This window comes from Aspergillus steynii, assembly GCF_002849105.1.
Source record: "Aspergillus steynii IBT 23096 chromosome Unknown P170scaffold_2, whole genome shotgun sequence".
NCBI lineage: Eukaryota > Fungi > Ascomycota > Eurotiomycetes > Eurotiales > Aspergillaceae > Aspergillus > Aspergillus steynii.
This window is the reverse complement of record NW_020194399.1, coordinates 3637940-3660223: the sequence shown is the minus strand read 5'-3', so window position 1 is coordinate 3660223 and position 22284 is coordinate 3637940. Positions and strand designations below refer to the sequence as shown.

The 22284-nt window shown below is 52.9% G+C and overlaps 5 protein-coding genes across 5 annotated transcripts; 3 read left to right on the top strand and 2 right to left on the bottom strand.

The window, feature by feature from the left end:
* The first annotated feature begins 465 nt into the window (after positions 1–465).
* P170DRAFT_434368 (FAD-dependent oxidoreductase) lies at positions 466–2277 on the top strand. The gene has a single exon (XM_024848699.1). The coding sequence runs from the start codon at positions 886–888 to the stop codon at positions 2128–2130; it is 1245 nt and encodes a 414-aa protein (XP_024707952.1). The 5' UTR covers positions 466–885; the 3' UTR covers positions 2131–2277.
* A 345-nt stretch (positions 2278–2622) lies between these two features.
* Positions 2623–11377, bottom strand: gtb3 (glycosyltransferase family 4 protein; the record flags this gene model as incomplete). The annotated part of the gene is made up of 3 exons (XM_024843916.1): positions 2623–11091; positions 11174–11263; positions 11312–11377. The coding sequence occupies 3 exons, from the start codon at positions 11375–11377 to the stop codon at positions 2623–2625; spliced, it is 8625 nt and encodes a 2874-aa protein (XP_024707951.1).
* Positions 11378–13719: 2342 nt separating this feature from the next.
* Positions 13720–14082, bottom strand: P170DRAFT_472537 (uncharacterized protein; the record flags this gene model as incomplete). The annotated part of the gene is made up of 1 exon (XM_024852955.1): positions 13720–14082. The coding sequence occupies one exon, from the start codon at positions 14080–14082 to the stop codon at positions 13720–13722; it is 363 nt and encodes a 120-aa protein (XP_024707950.1).
* Positions 14083–14140: 58 nt separating this feature from the next.
* agd3 (putative extracellular serine-rich protein) lies at positions 14141–16264 on the top strand (the record flags this gene model as incomplete). The annotated part of the gene is made up of 2 exons (XM_024852954.1): positions 14141–15931; positions 15998–16264. 2 exons carry the CDS (start codon positions 14141–14143, stop codon positions 16262–16264), a joined length of 2058 nt encoding a protein of 685 aa, XP_024707949.1.
* Positions 16265–19882: 3618 nt separating this feature from the next.
* Positions 19883–20991, top strand: P170DRAFT_434365 (endo alpha-1,4 polygalactosaminidase). The gene has a single exon (XM_024848698.1). The coding sequence runs from the start codon at positions 19937–19939 to the stop codon at positions 20918–20920; it is 984 nt and encodes a 327-aa protein (XP_024707948.1). The 5' UTR covers positions 19883–19936; the 3' UTR covers positions 20921–20991.
* Positions 20992–22284: the final 1293 nt, after the last annotated feature.

The window sequence follows — 22284 nt, the reverse complement described above, 5'->3', positions numbered from 1 at the left end:
GGGCGTTCTTCCTGCCTGAGGAATAAGGACTGCCGCCCCCGCGATTCTCCTCATCTCAACCAACCTCCACTCCTACCATTTCAGGGTCTCTGCTTCGCCGGGAACTTCGCTCCATCCAACCCTTTCGACTCAATTTCATCCCCGCCGCTCATCCAAAGGACCCCGAACTCGATCGTTTCCATATCCCTCCAAATCCCTGCAGAGGCCATCAAACACCATCTCCTACCCAACAGAGACAATACTCTTCCCCCTTAACCTAAACCCCCGCCAGGCGAACATAATTTAAGCTCAATCAGCCACTGCCACCATACCTATCATGACAACAGTTGTCCCGCCAGCTAACTTTTTCCGGAGCTTAAGGCCTGCCAGCCTCATTGCTGCGGAAACAGTCATGTCGGCCAGCCACCACCGTCGCTGATCTCAGTGGTACAAAGGTTCCGCAGAAGTGACATCAACGGGACCACAGAGTACGCCGCGATGTGGCGTCATTGTGTTTCCCGGATTTCTGATTTTAGAAAACACCCGTTTGTGGGTGCGGAGTCCATATGAGCGGACAGAAAAAGAAATGCTGCACGCGCAAACATGCGCATATATAATGGCCGCGAGTGTGCCCCTTCGTCGCTGGGTTTTATATGGTTCTTTCCTCTCTAACCTGAATGCGTTGTCTATGAATGCGCCACTATCTACGAATTGAGCTCATCTTTCTTGCTCTGAACGTGAATATCAACCAATCCCTGGTCTTTTCCTCTCTCTGGATATAGGATAGGACCAGGTGGGACCAAGCAACTTACTTGACGGGTGTCAACAACAACAGCTAAATAGTCAATTGACCCTACTATACCTCCATCAACCCACCCAACTCATCCTTTTCAACGGATCGCAACCATGGCTAGGAAAGACATCTACCTCATCACGGAAAAGCCCATAAATGCCCATCTCTCTGCCTCACCTCGCCCACTCATCCCTCCCACCCCCTCATCCCCTCGAGTCCTCATCATCGGAGCCGGCGTCACAGGCCTCACCACGGCCTGGACCCTCCTGGACCGAGGATACCACGTGACGATTATATCGCGCGAATGGGCCAACTGCAACCAGCGACTCACCTCGCAAGTCGCCGGCGCTCTCTGGGAAATGCCCCCAGCCGGCTGCGGGCCCCAGATGTACGGCGCGAAGATCCCGATGGCGCAGCGATGGGCGCTCGAAAGTCTGCGAGTGTACCGCACGCTCGCGGAGCGGAAGGAGCTCGCCCGCGCCTTCGGCGTCCAGATGCGCATGTTCACTGCCTTTCACCTGAACCGCGTTGACGAGGATACCGTGAAGAGCGCCAAGGTGCGGTACATCCAAGAGGCCGAGCTGGAGGGGTTCTCCCGCGGGACGCAACTCTTCGAGAAATACGGGGTGAACGTGTCCTCGCATGGCGGACTGCAAGACGCATACGAGCACGTCGCGCCCGTCATCGACACCGACATGGCGATGTCGTTTCTGATGCGCCTGGTGCGCCGGAAGGGCGGCCGGATGGAGACCGACACCGTGTACGGCGACATTCTGGACCAGGAAGAGCACCTGCGGAAGATATACGGTGCCGACGTTATCGTGAACGCCACGGGGGTGTGGGCCGGCGAGGCCGCCAGCGATGAGACGGTGTATCCGCTCCGGGGCGGACTACTGCGCGTGCTGAACGACGGGCGGGACTTCCCCAAGGTCGAGAACAGCATGGTGGTGTCGTCGCCGACGCGCGAGGACGGGAGTTTCAGGGACATGGCGTTCCTGGTGCCGCGGAACGACAGGACCCTGCTGCTGGGGTCGATCTTGCATCAGGACTCGTGGCAGCTGGATCTGACGCCGTCGAGCGCGGAGGTCGTGCAGATGCGGCGCCGGTGCGAGGACTTGTTGCCGTTCTTGAAGAATGCGCGCCTGGACCCGCTGAGTCCGCTTGTGCAGGGGCGTCGGCCCATGAGGACGGGCCATGTGCGCGTGGAGCGCGAGAAGAGACTGACGCACCGTGCGCGATCGAGTCGCATTGTTCATGCCTACGGACACGGCGGCGCAGGCTGGTCGCTTGCGTTTGGGTCCGCGACGGAGGTAACTCGCCTGGTGCAGGATGTGCTGCAGGTGAAAAATTGTTGCTGAGGGAATGCGTACTAGTACGTTCTTTACATCTTCACGCAGATGGTGTGAAGTATTCGTATCAAAAGAAAAGAAAAAAATGGGGAGGAGGATTGGAATTCAATTTACGAAGCCCTGATTAATTATTCTGGTCATCATCATGGATTTGTCAATATATATGGAAACTTCTATCCAATAACACCACAGCAAAATTAATAACATAATTAAGGACTGTCTGCTCATACAGCCTTTCTGTACAAAAAGTATGATGCAACGTTAGATGACATGCTAGATACAACAGAACGATGGAAGATTGCAAGCAAGAGAAAAGGAAATATGAGAACGAGAGGTATTCCAAAAAAGAAAAGAAATGGATGCATGTATATATACAAGGCGGGTCATAACCAAGAGAAAGGGAAAGAGAGTGTGGTAGTAGGGAAGGAGGCGGAGAAAGAGAGAAGAGGGAACATAAGTCTGAAATCCAAAACCAGACACCAAAATGACTTTTTTTGTTCCTTAAACATGATTCGAGTTACCACCCTCGATGCCCCGGTAGATGCTGGACTGGAGGAACTCGTCTCTCATGATCGTACTGACATCCGAGTTGCGGTACGGGTGCACATCTTCGCGCTGAAGACCACGCAGCTGTTCGCGACCGGCAGTTGAGATTGAGCGAGTATGCGAGTGGCGATGCGGCAAGGGAGAAAGACGGCCAGAAGGCGAAGCGCGTCCCGAAGGCGACAGACGGCCCGAAACGCCGGAATACGACAGGGCCTGGCGTGGCGCGAACACCGGGAGCGAGGCGTTGCTGGGAAGAGGCAGGAAAGACTCGGTATCCGTGGACACATTGCTGAGACCGGATCGGATGGAAGAAGGACGTTGGTTGCCGCCCAGCATGGGGAAGTTATCGCCGCTGTACATCGTCGACATGCCCGAAGCTGCGGAGGAGCGCCACGAGTGGACGGCGCTGCGAGGAATGGTGATGACCTCCTCTTCGATCGGCAGCGTTTGTTCGAGAGCTGTGGCGACGTCGACAGGGTCGCTGATGCCGGCGCCAGGGCGGCTGGACATGATCTTCGCGGACTTACCGATCCAGAGCATCTGTTCGTGCTCACGGAGGTATCGATCACCGCTGAAAGACTTCTGCACGATCTTGCGCGTCATCATTCCGAGTTTGCGACGGTGGTCACTCTTCTCGTACATGCGGCGGGTGATGCGTTCGACATCTTCGGGCGTGGGAGACGAGGTGAGCACCGGAGCGGGCTCCGTGTCATCGGCGTGCTGGCTCCATTCGCCCAACATTCCGAGCATCGAGATCTGTGCCTTAGCCAGAGCCAGAGCGTCGTTGGGGGCGACGACCGCACTGAATCGAGAGAAATTGTCGGGGTCGCTGAGAACCCGGAGCGATGCACCCACATCCGTACAGACGACAGGAGCACCGGTCAGGGCTGCTTCACCCAAGGCCAACGGGAGACCCTCAGACAAGGATGAGTTCAAGAAGAGCCAGGTGTTCTCCAGCACCTTCATCGGATCAGCGGTGCCGCGAAGTGTAACCTTACCACGTAATCCCTTGGAAGCGATGATTTCTTGACATTCCGTGGAGTAAGTCGGGGCCTTGTCGATGGCTCCGTAGATGTCCAGGTGGTAATCGTCGAACTTCCACTGGTTGATGATGATGTCGGCGGCGAGGAGGGCCGTTTTGATGTCCTTGGCATACCAGACGTGGGACAACATCGTAACCGTGGGACGCTGGGACTTGATTTCCTTGACGGGGGCGAACTTCTGCATATCAGTGATACCGTTGACGACGGGATCGACCTTGCGGCGGAAAACATTGCGGTGCTCGATCGTTCCTTGACAGGTACCGATTTCAGCCTCCCAGCCCGGATTGAAGAAATCTGCACACGGAAGAATGATATCCGCATGATGCAGGGTGAGAGCCGAAGTGATACGCATCAAGCCCAACAGTGAATTCCGAACGAAAGGCGACAGCTTGCACAGGGCGGAAGAAAGACACAGATTCGTTTCTCTCCAGCTGATGGCATGGTCCCAAATCTGCAAAGTGCAGTTCTTCTTGACCTTGCAGACCACTCCGTACGAGGCGCTGACACTGTGATGGGATGCCTGGAACACGCTCGGGATCTTTTCGGGGATAGGGATGGAGAAGATGAACAAGTATCGGTACCACAGTTCCAAGGCAACATCGAGCGACGTGAGCGTGGGGAGCTCGGTGCGGAACCATTCGGAGGATGGCGTGGCATTGGGCATCTCCTGGGTCAGCCAAAGATCACGCCAGCTCTCCTTGACAATTTCACTGTTCCACACTTGGGTCCAATGGCGCGATTCCTGGAAGTAAGTGTTGAGGTTGACCAGGGCTCGTGTGGCTTGGTGGATATCGGCCTTTGAGAGATGGACGGAACGGGCTCCTTTGACCAGTGCGGTGAGAATCGGGATGAAGTTGAGTTTGATGTCGTTGTCACTGGCGGAGGTGACGTTCTCGACCTCCGAGTCAAGCTTGTTTCTGAAGAGACCGTGGGTAGGGGTGAGGAAATCCAATCCCCAGAGAGGAACCACCTTCAGGGACAGAATGTTTTGCTCGGTCTGGTGCTTGGGAACGCCGAAATCATTGGCCGACTCGCAGATCATATGCCATTTGATGGACCGTAAGGAGTTGATCATATCACGTCGACAGGCAGAGACACCGCCACCTTCGTTGGGCCAGGTACCGGTATCAGCTGCCATGACATGCAACGATTTCTCGGTGTCCGAACCAAAGTCCTTCGACCGAGTGTTGACGACGGCATCACCTCCAGGTCCGAAGTTGAACAGATCACTCATTTTCACTGCAAGCGGCGTCCAGCTAGAAATGTCGTCGTCCAGGTCGGCACTAGCCGTGACAGAATCCGCACGAAGATCCAAGTACTTCTTGGCCGCCACGAGGTTTCCGCGATCCCGGCTGCGCCAGTAGGGCGCAAGGGTCTTGTCTCGCCGCAAAAGCCGGTCATCCATCCATCGGACAATGATGCCATCGAAATCAGCACGGTCCTTCCACGCCTTCCAGATCAGTGAGCGAGCACGCGAGGTTGACACCGGGAAGCGTTTGGTTGTCAATCCGAGGGACCGGGTGAAAATGTTCGAGTTCAGACTCTCGCAGTAGACAAGAGGGTTGTCATTCACAAAGCTAGTGTTTTTGGGCTTTGCAAGCACGGCCAAGTAGTCATGTTCGATCATGGGCGGGGTCTGTACCGTTTGTCCATTGAGCGTGGTGAAGATCATCGGATGGAACTTGTGGTCGTACAACCAACGGGCTTCATACACGTCGGCGCCTTGAACAAAAGTGGCCTCGGTCACCTTGGAGTGAGGAATCCATCGATCCACCTTCTGGGCATGGCGGAGAGGTGGCGCGCACCAAGAGACGGTACAGGTAATATGCGAAAGGGCAAATTCAGCCCGAAGCAATTCGTCACCGAATCGAGGATTCTTGCGATAGTGGTACTTGAAGCGAACGAGGTTACCATCCTTCATGTAAGAACCTGCCTCGATAAGACCCTTGCGGTTGTACTGAATGCTTTGCAAGTTGTTCTGTCCACGCACACAGCGCCGACCCATTGGAATCTTGGTGTCCGAGGTCTTCGACAGCGTAAAGTTCTTTTTCGTTGGGGCGCGGTAGTCATAGTGGTACTCGTTCAGCAGCTTGCCGTCCTTGAATTCTTGCCGAATGTGCAACAAGATCTCCTTGGAGTAGGTGTTGATGTAACGGAGGCTTTTCGTTCCTTCGGGCTCGGTTTTAGATTCCCCAAGATAGATGTAAACCTTGAATCCACCATCTGCCTCATCGTGTCTAAAGGCCGTGAAAGTTCCATCCAAACTCTGGATGATGTACCGGCTCTTCTTGATGCTGATTGTCATACCCTTGGTCTCGTCCCAGAGCCGTTTGACATTAGTCCGGCCGGCGAACAGGAAGAACGTGAGACACATGTCCTGGAAGAACTTGGCATAAGACCACAGCATATTCAAGATGAAGACAAGGGGCACTCGAATGGCCGCAGGACGATCACTCATGACGTGGGCAAATTCCCTTTGGAACTCGGGGTCAGCAACCAGAGCAACGACAGTGAACTTGATCATCGAGGAAAGGGTGTAGTAGACGGAGCTCCAAAGTTTCTTCAGCATGGAGATGGCCTTCTGGGGTCGCTTCGGGATATAAGGAATATAGGCTGGGGATTCCGAATCTTTGATGATGGCAGCTTCTCCGGTACCGTAGTTCGCGTAGTCGAGGATGCTAACAGCTGTGGCAGCGCCGAGGTTGGTCCGCGCAACGTGCACTTCAAAATCGTTCGTATCAAACTGTCGCAGACTCTCCTGGAGCCACTGTCGATTATGGTCGGGGAACTGAGATGGACGACCGAGGCAGCGATCCAAAAGGGCATTTCGCACAGATTTCGGGAGCTTTTCCCAGTGAGCATCACATTCAAACCCAAGACAAAGCTGGCGCAGAAGCTCCTTCTTGGCCCAGCGCACGACGAGCGGCGTATTGGTCTCCTCACGGAGCTGTCGGGCGGTGGTCTCGGTCACACCAGCAGTGACAAGTAATTCAGCAAGCACGGCATATTCATGGGGCATCCGCAGCATACACTCCGCCACTGCGTGAAGGAGAGTCTCAGCGATAACCTGACAGTTGGCACTGACATCAATCCGCTCATCGAGACCGCGTCCCACGCACACCGCAATCCTGAGCTGAGTTGACGTGCTGCAGCTCAAAGCCTGGATGTTCGGACCCAGAGACCCTAAGGGCACGAGCTCTAGCACAATTTGCCCCTTTTCCCAGGCGCTCAGGGCTTTGTTGACCAGCTCCTGCGACTGGGGAAACGCTTCTTCGATCCTGGGCTCCTTTCTACGCATGAGCAGAATGTTCTTAACCTCCACACCAGGATGAATGCTGGGAGTGAGAGTCAATCTAGCATCAGCGGGGATAACAGAAATTCCCTCAAAGAAGGTTTGCAACTCTTGCTGAGACCATTCGGGGTCGGCCCATGGTGCAGTAAAAGCATGGAAGGTCTTGCCGAGCTCCACGGGAGACTCCACCTTCTTTGGCATGCCCATCTTTGACGCAAAAAGGGCGAGGATGGCCACGGTCCATGTGGCAGATCCCAATCCGATTACCTGAGAGTACAAGAACCCAGGAAGACAGACCTTCAGAGCAATACCAACCGGAAGTCCCACACAGGTTCCGGCTAGCAAGGGCTTCAAGGCATGAGGGCCGGTGAAAATCTTCGTATATTGGTACCAAAGCAAACCAGTGTAGGCCATGACGTAAGAGAAGAACATGATCATGGCCTCCACGGATGACTGGAAGCTCCAGATGAGAGCGGTAGCCAGGGCAAGACTCCACACGTGCCACATAAGGTATTTGCCGAAGGTCTTCCAGTAAACCTGTCGCTTGAACTTGATGTCCCGCTTCTGCGATGGTCGGATATCCTTAGAGGTTTCAACCGCGACAGCCGAGTGTTTACCGATCAAATCATGGAGCTCTTGGGCCTTCGTATCAATCAACACCGCACCGATGAGGTAGTAAGCCAGACCGAAACCAACAGACATTCGGTAGGCATCTGTAAGCGAGGCCGAGAGACCGACAAGATGTCCACCACTTAGCAGCTCCACCCATTTATCAAGCAGAGCCAGGACGAAGTACAGAATACCACAGCCGATTTCTCTGCTTGATTGGCGCCAATGGATAAAGGCGTTGTGGAGTCGGATTCCTTTTTGGGAGCTGCGCAGCGTGTCAAGAGCCACCTTCGTTTGGATATTCCATCCAGAGCTGAACGGAATCGGACGAGGCACATCCGCATAGCGACAGTACCAGTCGAGGAGGAAGTTCGTTGAATCCCAGTCCCGGGCAAGCTCAAGTACTAGAGTGTCAGTCGTTGCCTTCGTGAAGAACCAACGCTGCTTCTCTGCCATGACGTCCTTGAACAGTGCCTCTCTCGACAGCTTGAGAACAGCAGGATCACTCAAGTTCCCGAAAACCTTTTCGTTGCCGTCACCGTGGGTAGCAACGTACCATTTGCGGATTTCAGTGTCATCGGTTCTTCTGATGTGTTGATACCAGGTGACCCACTTAGAGGCGATATTGCGCAGACCAAAGAGAAGGAAGCCGATGAAAACGTAAATCACCGCGAGATAAATGGCTGAATCATGACCGGTGAACGTCGTAACGATTGGTGAGATGAAGAGAATTGGAATGCAGGCAAAAATAATCGTGCGACCCGACAAAAAGCTGGATCCTGGATAACTGAAACTGGCAAGCGATGCAAAGGCGGAAAAATAGATTGTCAGCGCGATCAGATAGAGGTAAAAGATGATTCCAGCACGCGGCCCGTTCACTCCTGAGATCGCAACGAATCCAATCAGACCACCAGCGACAGTGAAGGCAATACCAGCAATCAGTCTGATTAGCACGAACATGTTCGAGGCAGCAAAGGCCATGGAGATTAGATAATATGGTCCTCCGCATGCAATCCATGTGCCGATGGCTCCTGACAGGACAAGCGATATCATCAACGCAATGGTGGCGCTCTCTTGCTCCTCGTACGTCATGAATGCAGACAGGTACAATCCGCGACCGATGATGGTAAGCATAATGATATCAATCAGGGCTGGGAAGGCAAAGACACTGAGGAACGTAAATCGCTGGTATCCGCGCATTGGTTTGACTTTATCGTCTGGGTTGACATCAATTTGCGCACCGGCATACGACGTAGCCATCTCAGGAGCACCATTGATCCAATCCGGAAGCTTCTCGTCGGTGTACTGCTTTCTGAAGCGATCCGACAGCAGTTTTCCAAAGGCGCTGGGGGAGATGTCAAAGTATGCCTCACATCGCGAGCCAAGGGCAAACGATTCCGCAAAAGCAGCTGCCTGATCGGACTGGTTGTTGAACAAGGGGTTTCGATCAGTAACCTCGGCGTAGATCTCATCCAGGGCACCCTTTCTTGCAGCACAGAAAAGCGAAAGCGCCATGATATCGGCATACGGGTCGATAACGTCACTTTGAAGAAGCTTGCACAGGCCATTGGATATCAGAGCAAGGTCATTCTCGCGGCGCTCTTTCAAAATCTGAGTAAAGACGGCATCGGTTTGGTTGAAGAGGGCAAGACATTTAGATGCAGATGGATAAGATGACTTCTGTTCCTGATACCAAGTGACACGGGTATTAACCAAGGACTCGGGAGAGACAGATCCTTCGAGGTAAGAGATGGTGTTGAGTTCCTTGAGCTGGACAAATGAAGGCGCATCGATAAGCTGCCTCCGAATGTACGCGCAGATAGTGTCCGATGCTTCGCTCTTTGCGTCGGTCAAGGACAGATGCTGCAACAAAAGTAGTCGCTCCTCAGGGCTCAATGCATCGATATCCTGGACCAGTCGACGGGGAAGCCCAGTGTCATCGACCAGATCATTTGACCATTTGGCGAAAGCGATCTCTGTCTCGAAACAAACATGGCGAGGGTGGCCTTTTGCGGATAGGAACGTATGCAACACTGTACCCACCAATCCTTGAGCGTTTTTGGAAGCAAATACCTCGAACCCGTCGGAATCCATCTGGTATACAGCCCAGAAACGAATGTCAACACTCTTGCGCAACCCAGAATCCAACGCAAGATTCACTCGCAAAGATTCGTTAGTAGCCAAATTGCACAGCTCCTTGAGTGAAGCAACAAGCTGGTCCGAAGTATTCAACTCGGAGGCGACGTACGTTTGAAGGAATTTCTTCAAAACCTTACCGATATCAGGAACCGTAGTCGCCGGAACCGGATGAAGCAATGCGAGTGACTTGAGCCGCAGCTGGGACTGGAGAATTTCGGCAAAGGCAGTTGGCGTTGCCTCCGAGCCCAGTGGAAAGCAGCCCAATGATTTGTATTCCAGTCCAGCCATCGACACGGACAATGGACTCCCTTGCGATTTGACTTGAGCCACCCACTCTGGCGGATCACGGACTGCGGTTGTAAGGCTGTCGGTCATGGCTGCATGAGTTTCGGAAGAATCCAGAACGTCGTCCAAAGCCGGGAAGAACTGAGCGAGGGTGTCCCATTCATGCTGGTCGGCCACGGTGTTTTGCACGTGTAGGTTGGCGCGCCAGCGATCATGGGCCTTCATGACATCGGCGTCTTTCAGCCATCCAAAAGAAGAGAGCGGTTCGGTGATCTTCACGTTGAGGGCGGCGTTTTGCAAGGCAGACTGCCGGCCAATCCACGGGATCGCACTGTAGAAATTGCACCACTGGAGAGATCTCTGAACCACGGCATTGGACAAGGGGGCGTTGTCGTCCACCGTTTCCCACGCCAGTACCACAAAGTCTCTCATGCAAGCTTCGGAGACGAAGGCCTTGATCGTCGGCTGCAGTTTCACGATCTGGAAGTAGTCCCTTTTCTCACCCTGGGGCATGATACTAGCGTTTCGCATGACGACTCCAGATATGGCGTCATTTTGAAGGGCTTTATGGTCCTTCAAGAATTTTTCGGGTCCAGTTTCCAAGTACACAGCCAAGCACAATTCATCGACCACCTCAATGAGCTTCGAGAAAACAGTCGGCGTGAGTTTGTCTTCCCAGTTGGCGAACAGAATACCGCTAAAGACGGTGTTGTTGAAACTTTCCATCAAGACATTTTCGAACTTTTCAATCGCCAGCATCAACGAATCATCCTTGGAAAAGATGCGATCGAGGTCGACTCGGCCAACCAGTTGTTTCCTCTCCGCGGTGGTAATCGCCTCGAGAGTACCAGGTTGGGAAGGGTCGACAATCAGCAAATCCCACTGATCCAGAACGCGAAGCTCGTCTTGAGTCGGGGGCGAATGGAAAGTACCCAGGTAAACGCCAAACGAAGATGGCTTCCGGCGTTCAAAGTTCCTCAATACCAGCTGTCGGTCTGACAGCCTTTCCAGTCGCTGGGCGACGTTGGACGGTATGGTCTCTGATCGCGGCCTTGTCTAGAAGACACAGAAAAATATGCAGTCAGATCAACATTCTCGCGTGTTTCATCGTTTGATCGCAAAGTATAGCGGTGCCTACCTTATAATAGTTCCAGAGGCGCGTTACACCCGAGTAGAGAAGCTTAAGCGATCCGATAACAACACATGCTAGCAGGATGCCAATGAAGACCTCCAGGCAGTTAGTACGGACGGTCTCAATCTAGCCCAGGGTACTTACAAATTGCCACCAGTGTTTCTTCATATTATCCCACCCGACGGGCGAGACATCGAGGATTTCGGCCATTCTGATTAGAGATTAAGATAGACGAGCAGAGATAAAATGCGCGTAAACGAGAGACCGAATAAATAAGGAGGAAATTATACAATTAAACGAGGGGGCCCTCCAGGGCATGGGTTGTTGAGGGGTCACAATCACTCTCTCAAGTGAACCATGGCGGTGCCATGCACTAATCCCCACGAAAAGGTCAATGGGAGGGGGATATAAGAGTTGCGCCCAAAAAGTTTAACGAGAGGAAGAGACGGTGTAAAAAGACCAAGGAAGAAAAATAAGAATGATCAGGATGATAAACGAAAGGAAGGCGCAATAGTCCAAAAGAAAAAACCAGACAGGGAAAAAAAAAATGGGTTTGGACAGCGTTGGCTGGCGTTCAACAAGAGAAAGGACGATCAATCATCCAATGCCAGCCTCTGCGATCTTGGACCTCTAAAAGCAAAGGATGTAAGTCCTGACTTAGTTGCAGATGGTCGTGATATGGTGACAGCACTAAATGTTCTCGTAATGGTTCTTTTTTTTTTTTTTTTTCTCCAGTCTGATTCAGATGGAACCACACTGTCTAGGGTCTGTGGCGGCGCTCCCGACAGTAAACGGGACAAAAATAGCGAGCAGGTCCAAAACCTGCAAGACTAGTTCGACGCTAAGCAGTTAGGACTGTCTGAGTCTAATAAAAAAACTTAATGGATGACAGGCAAAACTAAGTCTCGGGCAGAAGCCATGGGAGTGGCAAAGGCTCCTCATCGACAGCGTGGCACTTTCCATGGAACAGCGATGGATGATGCTTTTTAGTACGGAGTAAAGCGATGCTGATTCATTTGTTTGGGTCAAGCGATACTCTTGTAGAACCATGAGGGAGTACATCATTTGACAGGCCTTGACCAGCGTAGATCATAATCAGAACCACGACCACGATGATGACGATCATCAGGAAGAACGCCTGCCTCGCAAACCCCCATTCTGGGGGGGCGACGCGAGCAAGTTGTGCAAAAGCCCGCGACACCGAGCCACGATTCGGCGTTACCCCCGTTGGGGGCAGGAGTCCGACCAGAGGCAAGAGAATCGTGGACTTGCATTTTTGCCCGAATGGACTGCGTTGCTGACCGAAAAAGCGTCGGGGGAAGAAGATGGACAAAGCAGAAAATAGAAAAAAAAAGAAAAGAAAAGAAAAGAAAATGAGGGTGCGGTACAGCGTAGCCGGTATTCCTCTTCCTGTAATACCGTCTGGGATTACCGGACCGTATTACGACCCGCGTAATACGTTGGTTTTCCCCAAATCGCGCATTTCCAATTCTGCCGCCGTCGGTCGATACGGTCGATACTAGTCGATACGGACGGCGCCGGCGCTCTTCCTCCGTGGTTTCTCTTAGTCGCTCCGTCTGCCTCAAGTTGCCTCGGCCAGCGAGCGTTGTGCAACCAATTTGCCAATCAAACATCGTCACTCCCACTGACTCGTTTCCACCCTCCTTTATTATCGACTTTTACCCCACATCGCATCCCTTCATCGATTCTTTCCCGACCTTCCAAGATCTTAGCGACTCTAATTTTGGACGAACCAACTTATCAAGTCCTTTTTTCTCCTAACTACTTTGTCCCTAGTTCATTGAAGAATCAATCAAATCACCTGGATCAGTTCATGGATACGTGCCTTTCGTTCCGACAGCCTCGCCCATTATTGTTCCCCCTTGGCATGGGTCGTTCCTCTCATTGGATTTCGTCCCACAATGCCGGGTTTTGGGCGATTATTTTCTGACATCTCGCCTCCTTTTCGTCTAAATTCCCCCCTTTCAACGGCTACGAAGTAGTTAGCGCGGGATCCGTGGGCGCGATGTCCTATATTCCCTGCAGAAGAGGATCAAAGCAAAACAAAACAAGGAAAAGGTCTCGGACCAATTTCCACCGTCCCAAGCCATCGGGCGATATTGCCATGGACAATGCCAAACTTGCCGCCGTTTGAGGCGCTGGCAACCTGTCGATTTGCCGGTAGACTCGGTTTGCTAGGGGTAGGATAAGTCCGGGTCCGATATGAGGCCTGTCGATTTGATCGGACGGTGGAACCATCAGGCTTGGATGTGACTGTTCCTGCTGGCGTGTGGAACGATAAGCCCTGAAAATTTCCATTCTTGGCTCCCAACCAGCATAAATAGACCTACATAATGTGAATGGGACCGCATTTCAAACGACGATCTCCAGTCTAATTCTGCTGCATCATCGTGGTTGGATCGGAAAAGGTCCACCTTGTCATTCGTTACCCTTCCTCGCCTGCAGATTGTTGTATCTTTGGCCGTCTCGTTATTATTTGCCCCCCTGGACCACATTCAAATGGTTCCTCTCTGGGTACTGCGCGTTGGCTGCTACTTCGGCCTTATAACTTGCACCACTCCCCCAGGTGTTTGGCCCGGTAGATTTCCGACTGTCATTGCCCCTGTGCCTCCATCGCGGACTTCTGCTTCCAGCTCTACGGAGGTGACCAGCACCGCTTTGCCTGGAGTGACTTCGTCGGCGCATTCGTTTACTACTTCCTTTGTTGAGACCTCATCGGTTGACACTTCGTTCTCGTCCACCCTGGTCTCGGCCCCATCTACCTTCGTTACATCTTCTGCCTCAACCTCGTTCGTTTCGACCTCATCTGCAAGCACGTTCGTTTCTGCTTCTTCTTCCTCCACTGTTTCTTCCGGTGCTTCGGTGTCCTCCGGAACTCGGGTATCTTCTAGCATTCCGGTGTCTTCTAGCACTGTTGTGTCTTCTAGTACCCCTGTGAGTCCATCTCGCACGATGTCTCTCACCTCGTCCAGCATCATTCCCAGTGTCACGCCTTCGGCCTCGCCGATTGCGCAGGGCACCGTGGCTGGTAACATCCTGGTTATTGCCAGGGACACGGCGGCCGCCGGCGTGGCATCATCGGGACTCAACGCGTACGGCATCCCGTTCACCACTCTGTTGGTTCCTCAGGCCGGTGCCAGCCTGCCCGACTTGAACACCACCTCCGGCGGAAACTTCGGGGGTATTGTCGTGGCTGGCGAGGTCAGCTATGACTATGGTGGCACCCGAGGCTTCCAGAGCGCATTGACGACCGATCAATGGAACCAGCTGTACGCCTACCAGCTTGACTTTGGCGTTCGTATGGTTCAATATGATGTCTTCCCGGGACCCTCCTTCGGCGCTTCTGCCGTGGGTGACGGATGCTGTGCTTCCGGCGTCGAACAGCTGATCTCTTTCTCCAATGTCGACGACTTCCCCACTGCCGGACTGCGAACCGGTGCAGGCGTCAGCACCCAGGGTCTCTGGCACTACCCGGCTACCATCAGCAACACCACGACCACCAAGGAAATCGCCAAGTTTGCCGCTAACTCCGTGACGTCGGGAGAGTCAACCGCTGCCGTCATCAACAACTTTGGTGGCAGAGAGCAGATGGCTTTCTTCATTTCCTTCGACACGGCCTGGAGTGCCACCTCCAACTATCTGCAGCACGCCTGGATCAACTGGATGACCCGCGGTCTCTTCGTGGGACATCGTCGTATTAATCTGAACACCCAGATCGACGATGTGTTCTTGGAGACTGAAATCTACAAGCCCAGTGGAGTCAACTTCCGTATCACCACTGCTGACATGGATGGTATCGCTAAATGGCTTCCCACCATCAACGCCAAGATGAACGAGGGCAGCAACTACTGGGTTGAGCTGGGACACAACGGTAACGGTAACATTGAAGCGTCTACTGGAAAGACCAACGGCGAATCTCTCTGCAATGGCGGCGGTATTGAGTACGACTCGCCCCCTGACACCGAGATGGAATTCAAGAAGCCCCTGGGAACCGGAACCGACCTCTGGCCCTCGACTCAGAACTCCTACAGCTGGACCACGGAATGCACTCAGTTGGATGATCTCCTGATCTGGATGACCAACCCCGAGAACCGCGATAAGTTTGGCCATCTTTCTCACACTTTCACCCACTTGGAACAGAACAACGCCACCAACTCCGACGTCAACAAGGAGATCTCCTACAACCAGGCTTGGCTGAAGCAGAATGGTTTTACCTCGGCCAAGTACTGGACCAACAACGGCATCATCCCCCCTGCCATCACCGGTCTCCACAACGGCGATGCCCTGAAGGCCTGGTGGGATAACGGTATCACCAACTGCGTTGGTGACAACACCCGTGCTCCTCTGCTCAACAAGGCCAACGACATGTGGCCTTACTTCACCACCGTCGACTCCGACGGGTTCGATGGCATGCAGGTTAACCCGCGTTGGGCCACCCGTATCTACTACAACTGTGATACCCCTGACTGCACCGTCCAGGAGTGGATTGACACGTCTGCCGGTAGCGGTGACTTCAACGACCTGCTTGCGACGGAGAAGGCCGACACCATGCGTCACTTGTTCGGTCTGCACCGGGATCCCTACATGTTCCATCAGGCCAACCTTCGCAACGCCGATACCACCCCGATCACTGTCAACGGCGTCTCTGGCCAATACTCGATCATGCAGGCTTGGGTTGAGACCCAGGTTCAGGAATTTGTTCGTCTGGTGAAGTGGCCCATTGTCACCGTCACCCACCAGGAGGTACGTTGCCCCGACCTGGTCCCTCCCTCTTGAAGAACCCTGCGAAGCTAACAGTTGTTTATTTAGATGTCTGAAAACTTCCTTCAGCGTTACACCCGCGACGCATGCAACTACTCTCTCCAGTACACCATTGCCAACCACCAGATTACTGGTGTGACGGTGTCTTCCAACAGCAACACCTGCAGCGTCCCCATTCCGGTGACCTTCCCCGTTGCGCCCACCAACACCCAGAGCTTCGCCACCGAGCAGCTCGGCAGCGACCCTCTGACCGTCTGGGCCAAGCTCTCCGGCTCCCCAGTCACTTTCACTCTGTCCACTCCTATTGCGTTGTAATTTATCGTGAGCGATTTATACACCTAGGCACGCTGGGCAACCAACAAAACTATGCTAGCTCTGAGAAAAAATCATAATAACTAATGCTTATTGATGGAATAGAGAGCTGTCATGAAGGAATGCCACCGATTGTTTTTTGCGAGTGTTGTATCACATGGAGCGACGGATTTTGACTTTCTACTACATAGTGAAATACATAATTCAAAGTTATATTTTGACGTGTACCAATTGACTTTCCTGTCTGTCTGACAAGTAATTTCTCCGGGGACGATCCCCGCCCCAAAGAGCCCCTTGTTCGTTCGTACCTGAAGCAACTCAAACCCCGACAGACGTATAATCCTTCATGATTCGCATAAGCATAGGGATCACCAAATGCACCCAAGACCATGACTCCAACATCCAACTTCTTTCTCCCATAACATCTCATCCTTTTCCCCCGCAAACCATCTCCTCTCCTGCCCACCATGGCCACGTTGGCCAACGTCAGTCATACGTAGTCATGACGCACGGATAACAGCTCAAGGCAGTGACACAAACATATAAGCCCTAGGGATATACCCATGTCGGCGAATGAACGCGCTAGCATGGATGACACTGGCTGGCGGGGATTAATAATGCACGTATAACTCAAGGGAAATGAGCAATGTCTCGGCTGAATTTCGGTGTGTACGGCTTTCCTTTCTTACTCTCATCTATCTAAAGTAGGTAGGTAGTAATACATCGTTAATCTGTAGGCAATATGTGATTATACTCCGTAATATCCCACGCCAAGCGCACCCCCGGCCAGGTCATATTGGCACGTCCGAAAGCGGTAAATGGGTTTCATTAATTTTCCGAAGGGCCCACGACGTGACATGACCTGATATGAAATGATATGACAGGTGTGCTGTGCATCCGATACATCCCAAGGGGGAAAAAACACCCATCAACACGGACTAACGCACAAAGAAGAGCAGAAAAACACAGAACCAAGGAAATGCTCTTCCCGCCCCCCTGCCATGCCATGCCATGCCCATGCCATGTCATGTACGGAGTACGGTTCTCGACTTGACTCGTACTCGGAGAAACCGACCCATTGCTTGTGTGGCATTGAATTCCGAGGGCGTGCGCGCCATGGAAATTCCCCTCGCATGGCTCGTATTCATATCGATCTTCCCCTCTCCCGCCCAACCTTAGATGACGGGAGATGGCAAACGACACGAAATGCAGCCCGAGAGATGGGGGGAAAGGCAAATCCAAACTCAATTGTCGCGTTGGGCTGGGACTAGACCGGGCTGGAAAGGATAACAAATCCCCTTGGTCGCCAGTTTTGCCCTTTCCCCGCGGTCTTGGGAGCGAACGGACTTGCGAACGGACTTACGGATACATGTCCAGCGAGGCGCTGTCGTTGGCACCGCGGACGCACATCGCTGCAGGACAAGCTTCAAGCCAAAGATGCCAGGGGGATGATGCGCTGGCGGGGTCTGACTGGATCGGATTCAGTATGACTCTTCCTTGCCTGTCGGCTTTACTTGTTAGTTTTTTTAGCTTTTTCTTTTTCTCGCCTTTTTCATGCGTGAGAGAAGAGACTTCCGGCCGATTGCATAGCATCAAATTTTCAGGTCGAGTCTGACATCTCACACGGGTTTTCCGCAAGGAATGTCTGGCGACGGACGGGGATGCGGAAATGATTGGGTGACAAATCGAGGTAGAATACTCCGTAAGCATGCCAAGTATCTCGTTGGAAAAGGTCGCGCTAGAGTGAGAAAGTGTAAACAGCGACGGCCGCCACCAAAACGTGGGAGTGGAGCAAGGGGAGGGTGTGGAAAATCAGGATGGGAACTCCTCGGTGTCCATGGTCCGTTGCTGTCTTTTTTTTTTTCTTGTCCTTTTTCTTGTTCTTTCTCTTTTTTTCCCAGTGTCTCTCTCTAATCCTTCTTTGCTGCTTCTTCCCGTCCCATATCCGTAGACCGTCCGAGACAAGTGGACACACCCGAGCGATCAAATCCCTGGCGCGAAGTAAAACTAGCGTGGGCGAGCTAACCAGGAAGAAGAGGCCACCGGAATCCGACGAGTCATGACGTTGCGGCTCTCGTTTTCCCAAACCGCAGCCGTGTGTGGTAAAGTGCCAAGGCCGCTATCATACGAGGCCAGCGCGAGGCATCATGCCGAAGTGCTGCGATGGCGAGCCGAGAACAAGTCGGTTGAGATAATGTAGGCGAAAGGTGGCAGATCCCGCGTAGCCCTAAACTAGCGCCGTATCGCGGCATTTGCAAGTTACACGCCGGGGACGGAGGTACGGTACCCGGCGGTATTCCTCATTTGCCAATACGCGGGCATGTACCGATACGCGGGTACGGTACGCAGGGCATTCGGTACGGCGTAAGGTACGGGATCGGCGACATCTCGGGACTTAGCGGTTAGTGTCCGTGGACGGAGTGGATTGGATTGATCCGATTGCCTTCGATTGGCGAGGTTCCAGCCCCGTAGAAGGTCCTGATCGAAAGTTGAAAAGAGGTTCCAGGCCCCATCGCTCTGGCACTAACTCGAGAAAGCGGCCCAACGGGTTCAATCTGACCTGGTCCTTTTTCTCCTTCGTTTTTGGGCCTCCGTGTGGTTGGCTGTCAGAGTTTGGTTTCCCTTCTTTGTGCTGGATTTCCCTCGGCCCTAGTTATTCCTGCATTTTCTGCATCGTTAGGGGGAGCTCAGCCCCAAGTCTGGTTTGGTTAGAGATGGCCGAGGCCGTACACCGGACGTCGCCATTCTGACTAGCAGTGCAGAGTCTCATCATTTCGTCGCAGTCGGGAGAAATTAGCAATCGCCAACCCTAGCCTAGTCCCTAGAAGGTGTCACATCACGCAAGAATCAGGAGGTCATCCATGCTGCCAGCCCGCCACTCGACGGTCCAGAAGACTTGTTCCAGCCACAGGCCCAGCTGAAGAGTCTCTCCGTTAATTAGTCAGGATCATTGCACGCCCCTCCGGCGTCAAAGAAGACAGAAACCGAGCCGGAGGTGTGGCGCATGGCAATAGTCTGGCGCTAGGCTTCCGCGTTCTTCCTGGACCCTCTAGTTTTGGCCTGGTAGGGTCGCATTGCAGATCGCCTGGATTCGAGGCAATCTGGGGTTGCACAAACTTCCCTGGACTCGTATCTCGCCGTCTCCCTCCGTGTCGGCCTCTCTTCCTCTCGGTCTTCTCATTTCCTCTCTTTGTTCCGTTTGGCCCTCATCGTCCTGATCTCATTCGAGTGCTCCATTCGCATGAGACGTTAGGCAAAGTGGTGTAACCAACAAGTCGAAGCTTTTCATCCTAGGCTCGATCCTGAGCGATCCTGGGGGAATTGTTGGAATTGGGGGTGTGGCGCAGGCCGGTAGCAAACGTGCTTCGGCGGTTTTATCTTATCGCCTGATCGGCCAGCCCTGTCGCTCTCCCCTTTTCATTCTTCTCTCTTATACGCCCCTCCAGCGCTACCCACTTTTCTTCTCTCTGGACTCTCTTCTATACTCGACCCTTCTATTCTTTAATTTATCCTATTCACTTGTCTTGCCTTAATTTATACTAATTGCTTCGCCACCTCCATCCGTTCGTTCATCTATTCGTTCATTCCTTCGTCTTTCGTTCACTTATTCATCTCTTTTTTGCTACCTTTTTTTTTTGACTCCATCAATCACTTGGTTTCAATCCATCCGGCGCGATGGTTGGCAATTTCGAGGAGGCGGCCCTGAAGGGTCAGTCGGCAGGAGGCTGGAAATCCTGGTCGACGAAGAAAAAGCTTTTGGTCATCGGCTCGGTTCTCTTGGCCATCATCGCCCTTGCCGTTGGTCTGGGCGTCGGACTCGGCGTAGGGCTGAACAACGGCGACAACGACGAAGGCGACAGCGGCGATAACGAGACGCCCCCGACCACCGGCGGGGGAGGCAACAACACCAGCGGCAGCGTCAAATGGAAGCCCAAGGCCGGCACCACCTGGCAGATCGAGCTGCTGTATCCGCTCAACGACACCTCGCACGACGTAGACGTCTACGACATCGACCTGTTCACCAACAAGAAGGAGACCATCGACGACCTCCACAAGCAGGGCCGCAAGGTCATCTGCTACTTCTCCGCCGGCAGCTACGAGAACTGGCGCCCGGACAAGAGCAAGTTCAAGCAGTCGAGTCTCGGAAGCGTCATGGACGGCTGGCCGGATGAGAAGTGGATCGATATCCGCAGCGACAACGTCAAGGAAGTCATGATCGGCCGGTTGGACATGGCGGTGGAGAAGGGCTGTGACGGCGTGGACCCGGACAATGTAGACGGATACGACAACGAGAACGGACTGGACCTGAAGAAGGCAGACTCGGCCAAGTTTATGAACTGGCTGGCCGACGAGTCGCACAAGCGCAACATGTCCATCGGTCTGAAGAACGCCGGTGATATCATCTCCTCGGTCATCAACAAGATGCAGTGGAGCGTCAACGAGCAGTGCGCGCAGTACGAGGAGTGCGACACGTACGCCGCCTTCGTGCACAAGGACAAGCCGGTCTTTCACATCGAGTATCCCAAGGGCGATGAAACCAACAACGAGGTGAACGTCTCGACGAAGCAGAAGAACAAGGCTTGTGAATTCAGTGGCTCGGGCAACTTCTCCACGGTGATCAAGAACATGAACCTGAACAACTGGATTCAGGAGTGTTAAGCAGGGGGGGATCCATCTCCATATTATAAGATCAGTATACCAAGCCAAAGCCTATTGTATCTTTTTTTTTTCTCTCTTTTTCCTTCGAGCGTGAACATGACCATGAACATGAACTATGAGCATGAGCATGAGCATGAGCATCGGGCGCAGGGAGTTGGGATCTGCAAATCTCCGTCTACCTTTATGTATCTAGTTTGAATATGATGTAATCTAACAGACCCATATAACGATGACAGTTGCCAGATTGCGTACGCAAGCTCATCTTGACAGGAACTAATGCATTATGTAAATCTTGAGCTTGTCTCTCCTTCGTCCCGCGTGCCACAAGGATTCTACGGAAACCCCATACCATTTAATCTATATTTAATCTATCTCCAACCCGGGGCATAGGTAAATCATTCGAATATATATTTAGCTACAAGGCAGGTACTACTCCATAGATAGTAATGGGAACGACCATCACCCGTCGATATACAGCGCTGACCCAAAAGAAGACCGAGCGTAGCAGGTAAATCACTGGTCCCTCTTCAACTTCCCCATGGGCTCTGGTCAAACCATCGTTGAAAGGAATTGTCTATTTTCATTCTCCAAGACTTCAGTCTGAGACTAGATGAGACACAAGGCAGTCCTACCATACTCTCTACTCCGTATCGCTACCATCTCTCCTTCAATCTCACCATTTATCACCCCATATCCATGCCCTCTATAACGTCGACAGACCATGTATCACCAACCACACCCCATCCATGGGATCCGAATCCGAATGGAAATAGACCGACCTACAGAATGTCTCAACCTCAAACCGCGAAGTGGGCAACCGAGCCGGCAAATCAATTAACAGGTCAACAATGTCAACCACTGACCCAAACAAAGAGCCCCAAGAGGGACAAAAAACAAAAAAAATCGGCGTAAGACCAAAAAAAAAAAAATTTTCCTCGGAGGAAGGGAAAAAGGTTTTCAAAAAGTCGTATGAAATCCTCCGTAGAGAGCAGGATACGACCCAAGCGGAACGACACCCCCAAACCAGAGCCATCGCCGTCCGAAGTCTTGGCATCGAAAAACCTCGCCTCAGGAACCCCCTCTACCAGTCTACCAGTCTACCTGGGTTGACAACTCCGCTCTGGAAAAAAAAGAAAAAAAAAGAAAAAAACCAGCCATGTCATGCGCCCAGCACCCAGCCCAATAACGGGTCCTCCGTCCCTGAAGAACCAGACCCAAACCGCCGACAAGTCTGGTACTGAACGGGCTTCTCGGAACCGGCTGGAACCATGGGCCTAACGATCACATCGGAGGAGGCCGTAGGAGGGAGTAGACACGCCTACGCCGAAGGTACAGCAGCGGCCGAATCGACTGATCTTGCATGG